The sequence below is a fragment of the Phodopus roborovskii genome, unplaced genomic scaffold (assembly GCF_943737965.1).
Source record: "Phodopus roborovskii unplaced genomic scaffold, PHOROB, whole genome shotgun sequence".
Classification (NCBI taxonomy): Eukaryota; Metazoa; Chordata; class Mammalia; order Rodentia; family Cricetidae; genus Phodopus; species Phodopus roborovskii.
Genome location: NW_026126433.1, coordinates 40,868,173 through 40,889,417, shown reverse-complemented (window position 1 = coordinate 40,889,417; position 21,245 = coordinate 40,868,173). Strand labels below are relative to the sequence as shown.

At 39.0% G+C, this 21,245-nt stretch overlaps 1 protein-coding gene across 1 annotated transcript; it reads left to right on the top strand.

Moving 5' to 3' along the window:
• The first annotated feature begins 533 nt into the window (after positions 1-533).
• Uhmk1 (U2AF homology motif kinase 1) lies at positions 534-20,014 on the top strand. The gene is made up of 8 exons (XM_051186214.1): positions 534-971; positions 2,617-2,909; positions 3,547-3,738; positions 6,467-6,561; positions 7,870-7,946; positions 8,077-8,175; positions 9,753-9,841; positions 13,326-20,014. Exons 1-8 carry the CDS (start codon positions 704-706, stop codon positions 13,470-13,472), a joined length of 1,260 nt encoding a protein of 419 aa, XP_051042171.1. The 5' UTR covers positions 534-703; the 3' UTR covers positions 13,473-20,014.
• Positions 20,015-21,245: the final 1,231 nt, after the last annotated feature.

Here is a 21,245-nt window from a genome sequence, read left to right as displayed (position 1 = left end):
TCTTATCACGTAAACCAGGCTGGTTACAACCACCTGAAACTACAGTACCAGGGGATATGACATCTTCTGACTTGTCGCACACATGTGGCATAAACTCACAAACATAAAAATACAAATCTAATAAATCTTTAAAAATAAGAAATAAAACAAAAGATAAATAGTTGACGTGTGTGTTGCTGGGTACTGGACCCAGGGCCTTCCTTGCACATGCTAGGCAAGCACTCTACTACTGTGCTACACTCACAGGATTAATAATTAAGTTTAATATCTCACAGTGAATTTTTCTGAGAAACAAAAAGTTGTATTTCTTTTTCCCAAAAAACAAAAAAACATAGCAGCTAGTGTTTATGGGGAACATCCACTGTAGTAAACATACCAAAGACTTACCAGGTATTTGATTCTCCATCGACAATCATTAATAACGTTATTACTCTCAACAAATTAGTTTCCCCCCCCACCCCTGGAGGCTCCGCCCCTCCTAGACCCGCCTCCTTCTACGATTGGCTTTCCCCCACTTCCGACTGCTGGGCTTAGGCGCACTCCTGCTTCCGGTGTCATGGCGGCCTAAGGTCCCGGGAGTCGGTGCGGGCTCTGCGGGCCCCTCCCTGCAGAGCGGCGGGTCCGGGTGGGGATGTGACGGCGGGCGCCACGGGCCTGCCTGGCGCGTCGTGTCGGCTCGCGTGTCCTCGCCCCAGCCCGCACCATGGCGGGTTCCGGCTGCGCGTGGGGCGCCGAGCCGCCGCGCTTCCTGGAGGCCTTCGGGCGGCTGTGGCAGGTACAGAGCCGCCTGGGGAGCGGCTCGTCGGCCTCGGTGTATCGGGTGCGCTGCTGCGGCACCCCGGGCTCGCCCCCCGGAGCCCTCAAGCAGTTTCTGCCCCCGGGAACCACCGGGGCTGCGGCCTCGGCTGCAGAATATGGTTTCCGCAAAGAGAGGGCGGCGCTGGAGCAGTTGCAGGGTCACAGGAACATCGGTAATTGTGGCTGCATGCCATCTCTTGCCCAGGTCCCTGTCCAAGCATACATGTCCCCAGCGATCCTCTCTTCCTCCCGGCCTTTGGTCCTTTAGGTGGGAGGAGAGGATTGGGCCCCACTAGTTATCGCCCGGTGCAGGTCCCTTTTCTATTCGCCTTTCCTTTGCAGCTCTCTGAGGTATGGTGGAGGTGTTTATCACATAGCAATGCTTAGGAAAGTCCTGTTTGCTTTGATTTTAAGCCGGTACTTAGCAGCATAGATAAATGCCTTCTGCAGCGAAAGACATTCCTTTGCTAGGCTGTCATGTCTTGAGTGGAAATTTTTGCATCTTTTCCTTCCAATAGGAAGTGGAAAATATTCAATGGCTATGGTATCCGTTGATATCAGTGACATCTACTGACATACTAGCAACTCATAAATATATAGTGTGGATTTGGGAGAGGGGACTAGAAGTTATGAAAGTGTAAAATTTAGGATCACTGCATTTGCTTCAGTAAGACTTTCATGACTCAGATATTCAGAATGTAAACTTGTGTTGGTCATATATCTTGATATATAGAACCCATGTGTAAACTGAAGAAAGACCTTTTAATACTTCGTTGACAGGATTTTCTGATATTAGTATTGTTTTTCTTTCGTTAAACTTACTAAGTGGAATATCACTATAACCTTGGCGTTTGACGGAATTTTTTTGCAAGCCTCAGTACTTGTTGAATCTCTGCATGATTACATTAAAATGTTATCTGCAATGTCTTGATTTTTTTTTTCTTTTACACTATTTAGAGCATGGAATATTGATTTGAATCAACCAACCTTCAATTTGTTTTTAAGGATTACTTAATATTACAGTTTTTACTTTTAATATTTTTTCTTGACACCTTAAGTGGCACCACTGCATATACAGTATTTTATTTTATTTAAATAACTCTCATGTTCAAATATCTTTCTCATTGGAAAAACAGTGGAAGTTTCTTGCTACTTAAAATATCCTTATCTGGGAGCAGGGGGTAGAGTAGCTCAGCTGTCCCTGCAGAGGACCTCAGTTCCGTTCCCAGTGCTGCTAGAGATTTGGGGGCATACTGCCTCAGTAGTCAAATGACACTAGGGAAATGCTTGAGGACAATTTTGTTGGAGTTTAAAAGAAAAACCCCAGAGCACATAATCTGTCAATCTCAGCAGCTGCTCTGAGGAGAAAATAAAATAAAAGAAGAAGCCATGTTGCTTGTTGTAAGCCATCGTGGAGGTGTTCAGATAACCACAAGGCTTGGGGGTAGCTTTGGAGAAAGAGTGGTTTTGAGAAAAGCATGGTTTGTTTTTTAAGAGCCTGGGCCAGGCTCAGGAATTCTGGAGGAAAAAATTTATGTCATGGAAGGACTAATACTAATCCTGTCCCTTTAGCATAGCTAGGGTTAAGACCCACCAACTGGATTAACCCTTTAGAGAGGAAAAGAAACAATTATCTACCTAGAGGGCAATTCTTTTGTTTTGTTTTTTAATACTATAACTGTAATTCTCACAACAGTCTCACGTGAAAAAGTTTTCTTTGTCTAGACTATCCCATATTTATATGGAAGAGTTAACTGCTTTGGTAGTGAGTTACTGTGAACTTTATTTTTAAAATATTGTTTTTTTTTTTTTTCCTAGTGACTTTATATGGAGTCTTTACCATACACTTCTCTCCAAATGTGCCATCACGCTGTCTGTTGCTTGAACTCCTGGATGTCAGTGTTTCGGAATTACTCTTATATTCCAGTCACCAGGGTTGCTCCATGTGGATGATACAGCATTGTGCCAGAGATGTTTTGGAGGCCCTTGCTTTTCTTCACCATGAGGGCTATGTCCATGCAGACCTCAAACCACGAAACATACTGTGGAGTGCCGAGAATGAATGCTTTAAGCTTATTGACTTTGGGCTTAGCTTCAAAGAAGGCAATCAGGTAAGAAATGTCTTTTCTTTTCCATTATGGTTTAAAATGTAAGGGTCCAAGCCAAAGATTTTTAATAACAATGTTAGTTTAGGGACTATAGGGGCACTTCCAAAATACCAGAGTGCTTCTAAGAGAAAAAAAAAACGAAAAGAATTTCAGTGCTGCTTTGTGAAACGGGGACATAAATTTAGGTCAGGTAAAAGGAGTTAATAAGAGCTCAGAAATGAATAAACATACTTAGCCTACATGGAAAGCTTGTCTGTCTGTCAGCATTTGCTGAGTTGCTCCTGTTTCTATTGGTGTTGGAGTATTCATGGCTGATAGCAGATGTGACAATTCAGGCAAGTCCTCACTTGCCTTGGTCTGTCAGGTTTTTGCAGAGGGTTTTTATCATCAGTGCATAATAGGTAAGAAACTATCTTTAAAAAAAAAAAAAAAAGACGTCTTTTTTGAGCAAATGTATGGAATGTGTCCAGCATTTCTGTGCCAACTGCCCAGTTAAGGAACTGAAGAATTATGGTAGCTAAGAACTAAAGTTTCTGGCATTCATTTTGTGGGTGGCCTACTGTGCTTTGAAAAGTGTATGGTAGAGAAAACTGGAAAGTGAGACCCTTCTAACTGCTGTCTTGTTTCTTGGTCTTCATAGGATGTAAAGTATATTCAGACAGATGGGTATCGAGCTCCAGAAGCTGAACTGCAAAACTGTTTGGCCCAGGCTGGCCTGCAGAGTGATACAGAGTGTACCTCAGCTGTGGACCTGTGGAGCCTTGGAATCATTTTACTGGAGATGTTCTCAGGCATGAAACTGAAACACACAGTCAGATCTCAGGAGTGGAAGGTAAATTGCAGAAGGGCTTAGCTTTGGGGCTCTTCATCCCTGTAACGGTTTAGGAGTTTGCTTTATAGTGGTCTTTCTTTTTTTTTAATTGCCTCCTCTCCTTCATGCTCTCTGTATGTATAGTATCTTCAGTGCCTCTACTCATCCCTAAAGCCTCAAATGCACTGATGATGTTGCATCCTCAATGCTGTTAATCTAGGTCCTCAGGTGTAGTAAGCATTTTCTGAAATGTTCGAGTGCATTTTCCCAAACTGGCTGAAGAAATTCCCTTTAGTTGGCCGTAGTGGCTCACGCCTTTAATCCCAGCACTAGGGAGGCAGAGGCAGGAGTATCTCTGTGAGTTGGTGGCCAGCCTGAGAGTTCCAGGACAGCCAGGGCTCTAAACCCTGTCTTGAACACCACCACCCCCCACAAAAAAATCCTTTATTTACTAAGTTAGTTATATTAGTGACAGAAATATTACTAGCAGAATTATAGGTATTAAGTTTAATAATAATCTTTTAACAATGCTCTACAATTAAAAAGTGCTTTATAGCACAATCATGTTGAATTTTTTGAGCAGTCCTATGAGGGTAGAGTTGAGTATTGGCTGCTAGAGGCGCAGTTGTATAATATAGCTAGTTCTCCTATTGGAAGTTTTCCATGGCTCCATAGTATTTTGTATTTATTAATATCTCATAGGCTGTTAAACATTTTGCACTGGCTAGATAGCTTATGTGGCTGTGGTATAGTGTCTACTGCTTTTGGTGTTTATGAGGGAGCATGGTTTTAAGTTCTAAACCTTAGATATTGAAATAAACTTTTTATATGTCTCTATGTTAGGAATTAATTGTAATTAGTTTTTAAAATATATTGTGATGTTTTATTATTGTGATATTCTCAGTATCCTTTAGGCTTGAGGTTTGCTATATAATACTTTAAATTATCGTTAAATATAATTTGAAGCAATAAGTATTTGAAATAATATTTTAATAATAAACATCTATTTGGTGGTACTGGCATGTGCCTTTGATCCAGCACTCAGGAGGCAGAGGCAGGCAGATCTCTTGAGTTCAAGGACAGCCTGATTTACAGAGAGTTTCAGGACAGCCAAGGCTACATAAAGAAACCCTGTCTTGTTCAAAACAAAACAAAACAGAAAAACAAATTAGCATATAGGAGGTGACCATTTTAATAGTTTTATTTGTGCTAAGTCCTAGTCACTGGTTTCTGGTTTAGTGATTCTTAGAAGGAATACTGTCTCTAGTGAAATTGCCTTATGTTTATTTTTGACCCCAAAAATGCTGCTATGGGCATAGAACCATATCATTTTTTTTCCTACTTGTGATATTTCCAAATAGATAACAAGCTAAGTGTTCTTTAGTGTTTATCTGAATATGGATCAGTCATCTAAATTAGCTTTGACTGTGTTTACACCCTCTGTACTGTATCTGCTTGGCCCACAGTACAACAGAAATATAACACTCTAATTTGTGTGAAACATGGAGGCATGACATATACTAATGGAATCTCAAATATGTCTATCTAGGTAAAGTCATAGTTTGTCTTAGCAACTTCTATAGAGGCAAAATTGCAAAGCTGGTGTGACCACATATTCTGAGGTTCATCTGTGTCTTTTTTTCACCTCCTACTAAGTTATTTGGGTTCATTAGACAATTTACTTTCCTTTAGTATAAGAAGAGTAATAATGTATTGTCTTATCAGAGTACTAAGGCTAAAAAAGAAGTGTTGCATAGTTTTTCAGCATAGTGTGTAGTCTGTGGTAAGTAACCTGTAGATTCTAGTTATGGTGGGTGTCTGATGTTTTAGTTATTTATGCAGTTCTGCATTTTGAGTTAGTATAGTACTTGCTGCATATTTTTAGTTACATTTTTGTAACTAGGGGAAATATTTATTTTGGGTAACAGTTTTAGAGGTATTAGTCCATGTGTCTGAAAGGGTGTGTCAGAGTGGTAAAGCAGTTTGCATCTTGGGGGCCAGGAAGCAGAGAGGGGTATTCTAGTGCTTGGTTGGCTGTCTCTTCCCTTTATTCTGTTCCCAAGCCTGTGAGGTGGTGCCACCTAGAGGCTGTGTGTGCTAACCCAACAGGTGTGTGTACCTTAACAGTGTCTTCAGTGATTCTAAATTGATAGTCAAGATTAACCATCACAGTACCCAAGGACTAAGTGCTATCATCTACAAATGGAATGGGGATAATGTAACAAAGGCAGCATTCTCATACTTCCTCCTTTTTCTCATTGATGGTTTATTTCACCTGAATACAGCAGACTCATCGATAGGCACTGTGACCCACCTATTACATTCATTCATGAAATAGTTTCTCAGTATGATTTCTTGAGTTTTACGAATTCATTTTGGAGCTGTTCATAGTGCCTGGTATTGTATTGGTGCCTCTAGAAATTCACTTTAATGCAGTCTCCTCCATTAAGATTATAAGTTCTGGGCTCACTGAGAGATGGCTCAGTGGTTAAAAACACTGACTGCTCTTTTAGATGACCTGGGTTCAATTCCCATCACCCACATAGCAGCTCACAACTGTCTGAAACTCCACTTCCAGGGGATCTGATACTTTCACACCAATGCACATAAAATAAAGTTAAATAATTTTTAAAAAAAGATTATAAGTTCTTGGAATAGGTATCACATGTTACTCATGGAATAGTGCCACATGGCTACTGCTCAGTAATCTGAGCTAAATAACTTAAGGAATAACCTCTCTCTCTTTTAGGCAAACAGTTCTGCTATTATTGATCATATATTTGCCAGTAAAGCAGTGGTAAATTCCGCAATTCCAGCCTATCACCTCAGAGACCTTATCAAAAGGTATGTTAGACATAGTATAACTTGCTTTTCAGATCTTAACTAACTAAAGTTTTTTGTTGTTGTTGTTGAATTTATACTACTGTTATTGATTTTCCTCATTTTGTAGATAGAACTCCCTTAGACATAGGAATTTTACTCAGGTGAGGTGTCAACATGCCTTTAATCCCAGCACTTCAGGGCAGTGGTAGGAGGCTCTCTATGAGTTCAAAGCCAACCTGGTCTGTAAAGAAAGTTGCAGGCTAGTCACAGCTACATAGTGAAACCTTGTCTCAGACAAAACAGAACAGTTAAGCTAGTTATATAAGTGTCATTCTTCTGCTGTCTTTATGTAATGTTAAAGGAGAGCCAGGCTTGAGGATGCATACCTATAATCCTGGTGTTTGGGAGGCTGAGGCCAGAGAGCTGTAGCTTGAGGCTATCTTGAGCTACATATGAGACTTTGTCTTAAAGCACAAAGAGGGGGAAAGGTGTGAGTTTTTCCCTTCCTTTGATCTGGTTGTTTGTTTGTTTGTTTTTTTCAATAAATCTCTCTTTCCCTCTGTCATCCTGTCTTCTCCATTTTGATCATTTGAATTCTTTTCCAAATATTTTTTTTCTCACTGGGATTTTCCATGAAGGTGTCTTGGCTAGTTATTCTAGGAAGTCTTAATTCTGATTTACTCTAGTTCTTATGATTTCCCAGGCTCACTTGTATTTAGCTGGTGTAAGTATAGCAGTTCATTGTAGTTTCATCTGCTGTTTTAAAATTGGCTTATTGTACTTCCCATTGAGTATCTGTTTGGCTTTTTGTTTTGTTTTTCTGCCTTATTTTCTTTTGTTTATTATCTATACACTTGTTTATTCTCTGTTTTCTTATGAATACTTATACTATAAGAGTATTACTACTATTGATAGTCTGTTTCCAGTATTGCCTGTAGATTTTTACATAAAATTGTTTTAAGATTAGGGGGATTTGACAAGATTCAGTTATCCCACTACTGTCTTCTGGTTTTTGTTTTTGCTTTTTGTTTGTCTGTTGTTTTTTAAATTGTGCTACCTTAAACATTTGTCTAGCCCTGCTCCCATTGTGCTATAGCATAGACATCGCTTTCTTATGTTTCATTTATTAGTTAGAAACATTAAGTCCTAGCATGATGCTATGTCAGAAATGCCTCATGCTCAGGTGGCCTTTCTCTTCTGCACTGGGGAATGATTCAGTAATCCATGATAATAGAGGTAGTGTTGAGATGAACTCTGAACCTTTTTTTTTCTGATAGTTTCACTTTCAGAAGATCTGGTAGTAACCATAATGATGCTGTTGTGTTTTAGCATGCTTCATGATGACCCAAGCAGAAGGATCCCTGCTGAGATGGCATTGTGCAGCCCATTCTTTAGCATTCCTTTTGGTAAGTTAGTTATATCTGTCATTATTTCCCCTCCCTGGGCATTTGGCAAGTGTCTGTATATTTTCAGGCTCCTTATTTGGTCAGCTCATCAGTTTATTGCATTTAACCGTATTGTCATGAACTTTCACAGCCCCTCATATTGAAGATCTGGTGATGCTTCCAACACCAGTGCTCAGACTCCTCAATGTACTGGATGATGATTACCTTGAAAATGAAGATGAATATGAAGGTTAGTGGTTCCCAGTTTATATTGTAGTGTGTCTTTCTTATGCACAGACCCTGACCAATGTCTGTGTAATATACATTTTATTCATAAGATTCTTTTATTTTTTCTAAACACAAAATTTAAAAAGACCCTTGAACTTTGATGCCTAAAATATTTGTGCTTTTTGATTCATAAAGTCATTCAGACTATGACATTTCATTTTAGGAAATTAATAGAGATTTGCCCATTAGATTCTGTCTCTGATCTGATCTGTCTCTTCTGTCCCTCCTTTGTGCTGTCCTTTCTGCTTTTTATCTTTCTCTCTCTCTGTCTCTCTCCCTCTTTTTTTTTTTAACTTTTAAAAGCCTTTTCATTCAGGCACATTTACTGTGTTAAATGGGATTATTTCTTGTTTTTAATACAAGAGAGACATATACAATGACGACAGAGAAAAAGGGTGCTCAGCCTAGCTTGAGTGATCAGTGAGGGCTTTCACTACAGTGTTAATTATCTAAAAGCTGAGTGGGTAGGAAGAAGTAACAGCTAGTAGAAAGATGTGCCAGGTTCAGAGAACAGCAGCTTGGCATGATTGTATCATAACTTATTTGTTGGAATACAGTTAAAGTTGCAACAGTAGCCAGTGTGCACATAACCTAACAGCCTTGATTACTGTGATTAAGAATTGGATCTTGTTCATGACCTAGTAACACTGGAATGTAGCACCCTTGAAAGAATGCATAGTAGGCACCCAATAAACATTTATGGTAGAAAGGAGCTAATGACATCAGTTCAAGCCAGATTGCTATGTCTTCGTTGCTGGGCACATAAACAGCAAAAACTATGGGAAATAGGAAATCAGATTTTTTATTACACTGCTTAAAAGAGTTTATATTAGACTTTTAGGAAAGACAACCTGATAATTTGAACAACATTGCAAGTTTATGTTAGTTTTGACCTAACAATGTTATTTCTAGAATATCAGCTGTGAGAAATAATGAAGTTAAATGAATTGTAAGTAGTAATGTTTATAATACCAAAAAGTTTTGAGATAGTTCAGTAGTCGTCAGTTAGAAGACATTGGGTAATTTTTGAATATAGTAAACTGTCCAGAAGTATATAGCCATAAAAACAAATGAGAAGAGAGATGAATTGTCAGTCACATGGTGGCTCACAGTGGCCCTGTAACTCCAGGTCAGGAGGATACAGTGCCCTCTTCTGGCCTCTGGGCACTGTGTTCACATGTTGCACATGTACATATGCAGCCAAAACACATAAACATAAAATAAATTTAATTTTCTCCACAAAGATATACTTAAATATTAAAGTTGAAATTCTTGCTTAAAATACATAAAATTGTATTTGCTTGTGTGTGCTGATAACACTCTGGCAGGTTACGGCAGTAACTGTAGTGCTGGTTGATTTCAAGAGGAGAAACAGGATGACTGTGGGATTTTTTTTTCAATTTTTGATTATTTTATGTATTTAAAACATTAGATGTGGGCTATTAAGAAATGGTTAATGTGTTGAATTTGTATTCTTAAGCTTTTTTCTTAAGCCGTGTCACTGTGTAATTACCTGCTGTTGTATGGTTTTCTAAGCAGATGTTGTAGAAGATGTAAAAGAGGAGTGTCAGAAATATGGACCAGTGGTTTCTTTGCTTGTTCCAAAGGAAAATCCTGGCAGAGGACAAGTAAGCAAACTGTTTATAAGCAGAAATATTTGGAGATTATTAAAATTTTATATTAAATGGGTTCTGTGGGAAGGTGTACACAGATTTTTTTCAGTATAGATTATCATTAATTTCTTATGCTTTTTACCTGTTCTACAATATATTTGATGTTGTAATCACTTAAACTTTGTTTTTAAAAAATGTACTTTTGAGCCATGTAAACAGTGACACCAACTGGATTGTGTGTGAATTTTGATTCAGTTCAATTAGAGAACTATTTGGTTCAATTTTGTTCAAATTAAGCACACTTGGAAACCCAGTGTGATTAGGTTCTGATTGCAATAGAAATGATTAGAGATCATTTAGAGAAGAAAAACATGCTGAGTGGAGACTCATGCTTGAGCTCTGTCTTAGTTATACCAGCCTGTATTGGTTCATGCTGCCTTCTCCATAAAAACTACGATCACAAAATATTTACTAAACTGTATCTAATCAAATCAAATGGCAAAGAGGATAAGAAAGTGCAAATGCTTTGTCTACATTATTTTTACTTTTGGTGAAACAGAAATTTTACTCCATTTCAAGTTTCTGTTTTACTCATGCAAGCCATACCACTTTGTTGAGGGAATTGCCCTGTAGCGTGTAGGCTGTGCAGCAGCAGCCCTTGCCTCTGCACATTCGCTGCCCTTCTTACCCTGAATGACTCCCACTGGAGATGTTCATCAGGAGTGCTACAATCAGTTTTCATTATGTACTTTACCAAATCCTCCTGTTCCAGCATCCTTAGTGCTAGGATTGCAGATACATGCTACCATGCCTGCTGATTGTAGATATTGTCTTATCTTAGCTCATGGGCCATTTTGAAATGCTTTTATTTCCATTTAATGGGACATTTTAGTTTTAGAATAGATGACAAGTCACTTTATCTAATTTCCTGTGTGTGTGTGGGGGGGTGTGGCTGGTCTTGTTGGGATTGCTTATTCTGGGGATTCTTTGACTCTCTGCCTTCTGAGGCTGGAAGTCAGACAAGCCAGCATGCCTATCTGTCTTTTTTCATGGGTTCTTGGGATCCAAACTCCAGTCCTTACCATTGTAGGGCAAGCAGTTTAACCAGTGTGACATCTCTCCATGCATGCACATATGTAAAAATAAGGCATGTTTTATCATTGGTAATCTTTACTTTGTCTTTAGTAGCAGTGCATAGCTTAGACATAGTTATATGGAAGGATCAAAATTAGCACAACCTCTTCTTTTTCCATATGTATATATAAACTCAGAAAACATCAGAGGTCCAAATTCCTTAGGTTTTATGTTATACATCATGCATAACAGAATACTTGCATGAGATAGAATGACTAGTCATAGGTCACATAGGGCTTTGTATATTAATAAAGGAATATTCCATAAAAAATTGAGTACTAGGGGCTTATGGCACAGATAGGAAAGGGCTTGCTGTCCAAGCATGAAAACCCATTTAAATCATTGGTATCAATGTAAAAAGCCAAGTGCGTTGTCACGTACCTGCAATCCCTGCACTGAACTGGAACCAGGAAAAACCCTGGGGCTTTTGGTCCTCTGTTCTAGCTAGTTGGTGAGCTCTGATTCATTGAGAAGTTCTGTCTTTAAAAATTAGTTGGGGGAAGGGCTGGAGAGATGGCTCAGAGGTTAAGAGCACTGGCTTCTCTTCCAGAGGATCCAGGTTCAGTTCCCATGACCCACCTGGCACCTCATGACTGTCTGCAACTCCAGTTCCAGGGGAACCAACACTCTAACAGAAACACAATGACAGCATACAACAACAACAACAACAAAAAATCATTTTTTAAAAAAAGATGGAAAAATGATTGAGGGAGATACCTTCTTTAACCTCTTGCCTGCTCATGCACGTATGTGCGCACACACACAGAAACACACATGCAGGTATCCATGTACATGGAATTCTGTTAGGAATTTTCTCTTATATTCAGTAAAATTAATTTGACTTTTTTTTTTTTTTTTTTTTTCAAATGATAGCAGGATTCCAGTGAAAGGAGAGTGCCTGAATTTGTAGGTAGATTAATTTGAGGAAAATACAAAAGAATGTGTGTTGAAGAGTTAGGCATGGTAGTACATGCCTGTCATCCAGCATTTGAGAGGCAGAGACAGAAGCAGAAAATGAGGAGTTGAAGGGCTTCTTGCCGCGTAGCACGTTTAGGCCAGCTTGGATGATTTGGGACTCTGTCTGAAACAAACTGAAAGGTGAGAATCTAAATGTTGATTTTGCTAGGATCCATTTTCACATTGCCTTCAAAAGTCTCTGAACACCTGAGCTCAGGGGATTTCTTGATATAATGAATAAGGGACACAGTGAATAGAGAGGCAGTTCTTGAGTCTAATTCATTTTTTGATATGTAGGATAACTGAGAACAAGTCATTCCAGGTCATTCCCTTCCCCTGCCCTCTTGCTTTAGGACAGCAAAGAGAACTTCATGACTATCTCCCCAATCTCTACCTTTGAGAAGGATTCAGATGCTCTGGGAAAGGAAATTATTGGTTTTGAACTTGTTTATTATCGTTTTGGTCCTTAGTTTGTACAACTGTTTTAATAGGCATAGTTCCTAGTAGCTTTGTTTAGATATTTCTCTAAGTGTAGCTTTCTTTGTGATAGTGAGCGTTTCTCTCTGGGCTCTCCATCCTCACCTGGCTGTGTCTACTCATAACTACTCATCACTCACTCTATTTCACCAAATGTATATGCTTTTTCACCTAATTTGTCTTTGATAGCTCTTAAGAATTTGATGAATTGAGCTGAGTTCTAAGGAAGTGTTTTTAATCCTACTACTGTAAAGTGTGTTCAGTGGATTATCAGCATTGCTATTGGAACTTAAGAAATGTGACGAAGTGGACACAGGCAGGTAGGATGACATGGGGTTGAAGTTTTTGTGGGTAGGCACTTGCGCAGGCTAGATGGCCTAAGATCAATTGCAGGATCCCACAAGGTGACAGGAGAGAACAGACTCCTTCCTGAGAGTTATCCTCTGACTTACACCACACATACTTACACACAGAGAATTAATTTAGACTGATGAAAGCAAATCTGTATTGTAACAAAACCCCCAAGTGATACACAGTCATGTCATTTATTAACAAGAAATAGTGTGATTCTGTTGTATAAACTAATACACAGCACACTTACGGTTGCTCACATGATAAAGCCAACAAAACACCTAGACCGCATGACGTAGACTATTTTGCTGGGCTACAAACCTGGGATATCACTGTCATGAGTGTTGTAGGCGGCTGTGATACATAGGTAAACACTGGTATAAATGCCAGAAAGGTACAGTAAAATACCAGGCAATATGAGTTTTCAACTTCGTTATAGTCTTAGGGGACCTGTGTTTCACATGGTCTTTCATTGATGGTATGTGGCACGTGACTGGGTATACATTAAAGTTGGTAAAGCATTGATCTAAATCTAAAATCACTGTGGTAAAATGATGTTGTCTTCTCTAATCTCCTTCAGGTCTTTGTTGAGTACGCAAACGCTGGTGATTCCAAAGCTGCTCAGAAATTGCTGACTGGGAGGATGTTTGACGGAAAGTTTGTTGTGGCTACATTCTACCCACTGAGTGCCTACAAGAGGGGATACCTGTATCAAACCTTGCTTTAATTAGTAACCTAAGGACTATTTCCTGTTTCTCCTCTTCCATTTCTTGGATTACTATATTCCACAGCTGAATGCAGGAGCACCCCTTTACCCATTTTAAAGGGTACCTTGTACATTTATTTAATCCTACTAATGTGCAGCCATTGCCCAAACAGTGACTGCATTGCAAACATTGGCACTGAGTAGGACAAGACCTCTCAGCTATACATTGAGGGGGTTAGCGCACCCATGTGGGCACCCTTTGTTTGTGCAGTAGGACAGGTGCTGCTCTTTAGTATGTAACCTAAAAAGATGTCATTTTATGTGATGATGAAGCAAAGATGAGTAATTTGTCATAGTGAATATTCTTAACAAGTTTGTTAGGGTTGGTGACATCAGATTATTTGTTTGTATTGTCAGGTGTATCTCATTGTTATTCTAGCTGGCACTGGATGCTCTAATAATGTTAAGTCATTGTCAAGCAGCATTTACCAACCATGTTCTTAACAATGAGTTGTGAATTTTTCTAAGGGAGTACTGTAGGACTTAATTTTCCTCTGAAGAAACTGCAGTGAGCCTATCAACATTTTTAAAATTACTATTAAGGCTTTTAAAATAGAAAGCTGATGCTTGATCTTGCACAATTTTTACGTCTAGTATGTATGCTTGAGTGGGTGTACGGGTGTGAAAGAATAGAAAAATTTGAGTCAGTGTACTTTATAGTGTGAGTCTTGTGAGCTAATACAGTCTATAACCATTTCTTCCTACCTGTTTCACACTTGTGAGACTTGAAATATAGGTTTCTTGAAAGTTGGTCTGACTGATAGAATGTAAATGACAAAACAGTTCATTCCTGTAAAGTGCAGAACAAACTGGAGTCTAGACCAGGGTTACATTGAAACTCTTCAAAGTGACTGGAACAAAGAAGGTTTTGGTACATGTAAATTATCCCATTCTTTGGTTTACTCTAGACCCAAGATTGACTCATCTGTTTTGTACTGAACCTCTTGTAATAATTGTAAAATAACTCCAGATATGATTTTTTTTTTCTGCTAAAATGGAAAATTGAAGTGGATCAGAAAAAAAAGTTAGTGACAGTGAAGGGAAAAGAGAAAAATGTAAAGAAGGTAGCTGATCACGGATCCTTTCCTCCTCCCTGTGTCCTCCCTGCTGCCCTGCCGCCTCCACCTCCTTTCTTTCCCCTTGGCCTCTGTCTGTAGCTGGAGGCCAGTGCCCCAAGTCATCTGGCTGTAAGGGAGTAAAGGAAGCTTGGGGTATTAGGTGAAAGTAGAAAGAAAGAGAAACTCAGTTCCTATAAGCTCCACAGCAATCGAATGTGTCCTTGATCAGAGGGTGCCTGCTCTCAAGAGTTTGTGGGCACAGGTTGACTGTGGCTTGAGGATTGTGAGCATGGATTCTTCTTTCTGTAGTAAATTGCCTTGAGAGGTGTAAACTTAGGAAACTTTTGTAAAGCACTGATTGTACAAGACAACCCTCAAAGTGTATACCAGTTTTAAGTTTCTCCTGTTTCCTTACCTGAATGAAAGTTTTATTTATTTATTTTTCCTTAGTAAAGAGTGTTTGTTTCTTTCCCTCATGGAAGCCTGCTTATATAGTTTCCTTATGTCCATGCCATACAAGCTCTTGAAAGCTCCATTAAAATTTGCATTTTAGAGGATGAATTATTTTACCCTGTTCAAATATACTGTCCGACATTTGTTAGTAAAGTCAAATTATTCAGAGCTCCCTCTTCTGAAGTTAAATTTCTTATAAGGGGATGGACTGATGAATTAATTACCTAATGGTCTTATGTCATGGTCCCTGATGTGTTCCTTAGAAAGAAGGATCTTTCAGGGGTTGATTGGGTGGTTGGTTTCCATGTCAAAATTGAAGAGCATAGAATCAGTACTGTGAAGCCCTAAGCTTTCCTAAAACATAAATATGTATACCAGGAGCTGCTTCTTTGGTCACAGGGTATAGTGAATTCTTCTGAAGGGCAAGTATGGTCAGCACATGTTTCCCATCTCATATAAAAGATCCCTGCAAATAAACTGCAGATAGGCTTCCAAGCTTCATTGTGCAGTGTGCTGCTAACATTTCTGCACCTACAGTAGTCTGTGATCCTCATTATTAAAAATGTAGTCATAAATATGAGTAGAGTTTGACATTGTAGACTTATTACAGAAGGTGACTTTAAGGGAGCTAAGGAAGTAAATGATGAGCCCAAATAATTGCATTGAATTAGATATTTTATATTGAAGCCACAGAATTGAAAACAAAAGATAACCTACTATGATTTAAACCATTGTTTGATAACTCTTAGCCCATTTACCAAAGAGGACAGTTGCAGATTCTCCCTCCTCTGATACTATGAGGATTTTCACTTTAATACCTTTCTTAAACTAGGACCAAATATTATCAAAGATGCAATTTTCACAATAAATATATGCACAGGAATTTTAATTCTGTGAAGTTATTAAAAACCTAGAATTCGCTTATCAGGCAAGGTAGAGGTGAAGGTTCATGTTACTTAGCCCCTATCTCTGGGGGGCAAGTTTTATCTCAGGTAGTTTTTCTTTCCCTATATTATAGTATTTGTGCTTCCTTCCCTTTTGCCTTCCCACCTCCTTCTTTATTCTTCCATGGTATTACTCTGCTGTGGCACATTTTGTCCTAGATAAGGCATCGGAAGCAATTGCTCCCTGGGAAATTTGGAGTAGGCGGCTAGTAGCCATGATCAAAACTATAATAGTGTATTTAGAAGAGGATAGAGTTGGGTACGTTAGTAATATGTCTGTTATCACTGGATACCCTCCTCCCTTTGTGGCCAGTGGCTCTCTTTGGGAAATCTCCCTTTCTGCTATCTTGAGCTAAATAATGGCTGCTTTGAGAATCAAATAATTTTTACCCATCTGTCTCTGTTTTAATTGAGAGAAGTGTGGCCCTCTCTTTCATTTGTAGCTGCTAAAAGATGTTGAGATAGTTAACCTACCACCAACCATGCAGCCTCTTAGAAATGTGGAAGAATTGCGAGCATAAGGCTTCTTTCTGTCTTATTACACTGGACTTTCCCTCATGTGAGGGCATTGGTTACAGAAGAATTTCATTAGAGTACTCATCAGAAGCTGTTTCGTGGCTCTTTTGAACTTATTAATGAAAGGCAGCTGGCTGACAATTTGTGATCATTTTTGGTAGTTTTTACTCTGGCTTATTAGGTCTATTGTATATAGCATTTTATTTTTCAGCAGTTACTGAAAATGAACATCATTATAACTGATGGTAATTATAACAGCATAGTGGGTGAGGGGATCTGTCAGGAAGACACTTGTAACTGTGTGGTTTACCTAGACTCTTACTCAGAGGGTATGGGCTGGCTATTCAGATTAGGCTGCAGATAGGATTACATCATGACTTTCCATCTGTTGGATGTGTAGCTAGCTCAAGTTATGAGCAAGTGCCTTGTGTTTCCTGGTGAATACTAAACCTCATTTGGGCAAAAGCTCCAGGTGATGCCTGCACAGTCGCCTTTTTCTTGGAATGACTTGGATTGAGTCATGTGAGTCAGGAATTTCCTTGGCTTACTTAAAACATATATATGTATAAAACTATTCCTATTTGATTTACCTCAGTATTGCATGTTATGGAAAGGCCAGCTCAGCTCTCCAGCACATCTGATTCCGAGATCTCGCTCTACTGGTTAGGTTCCTTCCTCAAGTCCCATTGCTCCAACTCTGTATCTGTTTGTTGTACATTTTGGTCACGTGTGGACCAGTGCTTGGTCACTGCTAGCTCAAAAATTCCTGTTTCTTGAGGTGCTCAGCAATTGCCTTTCTTTTAAATAGGGATTTCTTTCCACTTGGTATTACTAGCTTCCTCAAAGAATACACGGATCCTGAGTCTCTGTCATAAGGAACTCGCCTGGGTATGTTTAGCTTTTAGATTCTTAATCATGGAGAAGCTTGGATATTTTAGTTTTTAGAGTGCTCCTCCCACCCCACCCCCCAATGGATTTTGTTCCTTTCTTCACCTGACACCATAGGGTGAATCACCGTTTTTGTCCTTGACACCTCCCCAAGATGGTGCCCCTATGTTTAAAGTTGTATGATGACTAATGCTTCAGACCATAACAAGTAGTTGTCAGGTACTAGATATTTAAGAAGTCTAGAATTTAGACTATTTTTGCTATGACTTTATAGGAGAAATGAGCTGTCAAAGAAATACATATAAGCCAGGGGGCGTGTAGGGTGAAGAGATTTTTGGAGACAGGGTTTCACCACGTTGTCTAGACTGGCCTCCACTCAGGATCTCTGTCTCAGCCTACCAAGGGCTGCTTATGATCATAGGTGTGCATCATCATGCCCAGTTCTTTTAGGAAACTATATTTTATAGATGGTCATAAAGGTAATTTTTCAGGATATAAAACAAATAACAAAAGTTTACACGAATTTTGTTGTCCAGATAAAAAGCTATTGATTTTCTATTAGCTCATCACTTTCCCTGTTCTTGTGCTGCTTATGGGAATGGTTGCTTTAAATTTGCTGCATTTGTGCCTTTCTGAGAGTCATAATCATGGCAGTTGTGTTTCTTGGCACCATTCTAAATGCTGGCATCCTGGGAACCTCTCTAAACTGGGTAGCTGTCACAACAATGTGAAGAAAAATTAGTGGGTCTTTTGAAGGTGGTGTGTGTTTTGTGAACTGAGTTCCTAGTATTTTAATAAAAAAGCTGCATGATGTGCTCTTATTTGCCTTTTGTGGCCATTAATCTCTACTTCTCTGTATAATGAAAGCAAGTTATATTCTGAGAAGAAAACTGGAATTGTTTGCTTTTTTGTTTGTTTCTTACTGAGAAACTTGCATAAAGAGCAGGCTACTACCACCTTCAGCCACTGATCATCAGTGAGCCTATCTGTAATCATTCTATAAAATCCTCCGTTGGAGGGCTGAAGAGATGGCTCAGGTGTTAAGAGTACTGGCTGTTCTTCCAGAGGACCTGAGTTCAGCTCCCAATATCCACATGGTAGCTCACAGCTCCAGATCCAGGGGATCCAACACCCTCACCCAGACATATGTACAGGCAAAAACAGCAGTGCACATACAATAAAAATACATAAAATCCTCCATCCTTTTTCTTTGTCAGCTCCTCTCAGAATCTCTTCAGTTACTTGAAATACCTTACTGTGTTCTTTTATTGGGTGAGTCATCAGAGACTGTCAAGAGTTCAGAGTAAGGAAGAGAACAATCAACATGAATAGAGAAAAGGAAGAAAATGGCTCCCTTACTATCATTAGTAATCTACATACGTTTCATGGTCTAAAAATCTATACTTGTTAACCCATAGCATAAAAATTTTGCCTTTCTTACACATTCCTCACCCTTGTTTCCCCAGGAGATAGTTGTCAGGGTTTATGAGGCCAGATTAAATATCCAAATTCAGTTTGTCCTAATTTTTTAAAGTATTTGAATTTCAGCCCTTGTGCTTTTGGAGTTTACTACTATTCTTGCAAATTGAGGCTCAGAAAAAAAGTGGGGGCCAGCCATCTCTGTCTTCTTCCTTTTGCACATGGGGTGGATGGCATTAGTATGCACTAACTGCAGAGTTACAGCACCTTGTGAAAAGAAGTGTAAGTAGTGTTTATTATTATTATAGTTTTAAAAACCTTTAATCGCACTTCTGTAATTAGCAGAATATAAAGCTGTCACATCTTTTCCATCAGAATTAACTTCTCATTCTTAATTCTTTTTTGAAAAATCTTAAAATAATTTAACATTCCTTAAATCTCTAAGTAGTTCAGATCAGGGGTAGAAGGTTTTTCACCCCCTGCCTTTGCCATCTTTTTTGTCACTCTTAGAAATCCATTTATGATCAGTACAGTTTAATAGTTCCTGGTCTCGAGACCGTGTCAGCACTGGACTCATTGGTTGTGAATATGAAAACCTACTGTTTTCCCTTGCAAACATGCTTTGGGCATAGGAAGTCTGGTTTAAAAAAAAAAAAAAAAAAAAAAAATATGTGAAAGATCACTTAAACCAAAGCCAGTTCTAAGGAGTGTTCGTTCCTGTTGGTTTACCTTCTCAGAGCAACAGGAATGTTACAGTGCGCAGTGAGTAGTTCTGTGACTTTTCTACCCGGAATTTCGGTAGTGCATTGGTCTTTGCATTTCTTGATGCTGTGATTCTGTTTTTCATGATGTTTTACTGCTTATGAGTGGTTGGGCTTTTGTTATTGTTGTTGTTTTGTTTTAATTAATTGGGACTATAAATGTAGATAGATGTGCTTTAGTACCAAGATGTTCTTTTTCCAAATCCCTAAATCTCTGATTTCCACACCACTCTTTCACAAATCTGTTTTATTGCTGATAGTAGAAGACTTTATCTCCACCTCCCTATAAGCGTGAGCACTGTGTTCAGCGAGCTACCTTGCAGGCTTTTGCTGAAAACTTCCTTGTAAACACAATTGCCTTGTTCAGTTTTGTTGTAAACTGACTCACCATGCGATGCACTGTTGATAGCTTCCTGATATGTGGTGGATAAGAGTGATAAAATAAAGCTTACAAAGAAAAGAAATTCTCTTTTATTTCTTATTCTTTTTAGTAAGATAGCATTTCATGTAGGTCAGCCAGCCAGCCTTCAATTCACTATGCAGCTGAGGCTGGCCTGGAGCTTGTGATCCTCCTGCTTCTACCTCTCAAATCCTGGGATTACAGATATATGTCGCTGCCCTAATTCTATTTCATAGGTTTCTTTTTCTTTCTTTCTCCCCTCCCCCCCCCCCCTTGAGCTTTCAAGACAGAGTTTCTCTGTATAAAAATGCCCTGGCTGTCCTGGAACTCATTCTGTAGACCAAGCTGGCCTCAAACTTAAGAGATCCGCCTGCCTCTACCTCCCTCATTCTGGGATTAAAGGAATACGCCACCACTGCCCAGCTTGTTTCATAAGTTTCTGACAGTAATTTTTTTCCAGTATGCATGAGGTTTAATCCATTAAAAATTTCCTGGGTCTGGACAAATGGTTCAGTGGTTAGTATTTGCTACTCCCACAAGGACAGATGTGGTTCCCAGCACCCTCACAACAGCTCATAATTGTTTATAACTTCAGTTCTATGGTGTGCTCTGTCCCCTCCTGGCCTCTGTAGGCAGCAAAAACGCGTACATATGTGTGTGTGCATACACATAGGTGTGCACATACATTTGTGTGCAGGTGTGTATGTATATACATATAGTGTACACACACACACATACTCAGACACACACAAAAAAATGGAGTAAATGACTACTATTCCTAGAAGTCACATGATGGAGGGAGAGCTGACTCCCCGTAGGCTGTTCTTCGATGCATGTGTGTGCACAGGCATGTGCACACATGTCACTAAATAAATACACAAAAGAAAAAAAAACTATATTTAATTTTGGTAAGTACTGAACCAAATCGACAGTATTAAAATGTAATTTTTATTTTTTAATTTTGAAAAAATGTTCATGAATAATCTGGTTCAATGAAATCCACAGCTGGGAGATTTGCATGCTAATATGTGTTTTACCAGATGGGATTGCTTTAATCAAGTGATGTTCTTTTGACAATAATATGTTTGAGGAGTGAATGAAATGGCATGATAGTAATAATGAATTTGTGAGAGCATATCAGTTAGGTGGCAGACACTATTTGCTAGAATTCAGATCATATATTTAATGTTTTGAGATACAAAGTCTTATGAATCTGAGCCTGTTTCCTATAGTTATGGATAACAGTACCTTACCAAAAAAAAAAAAAGAAAAAGAAAAAGAAAACAAAAAGAACA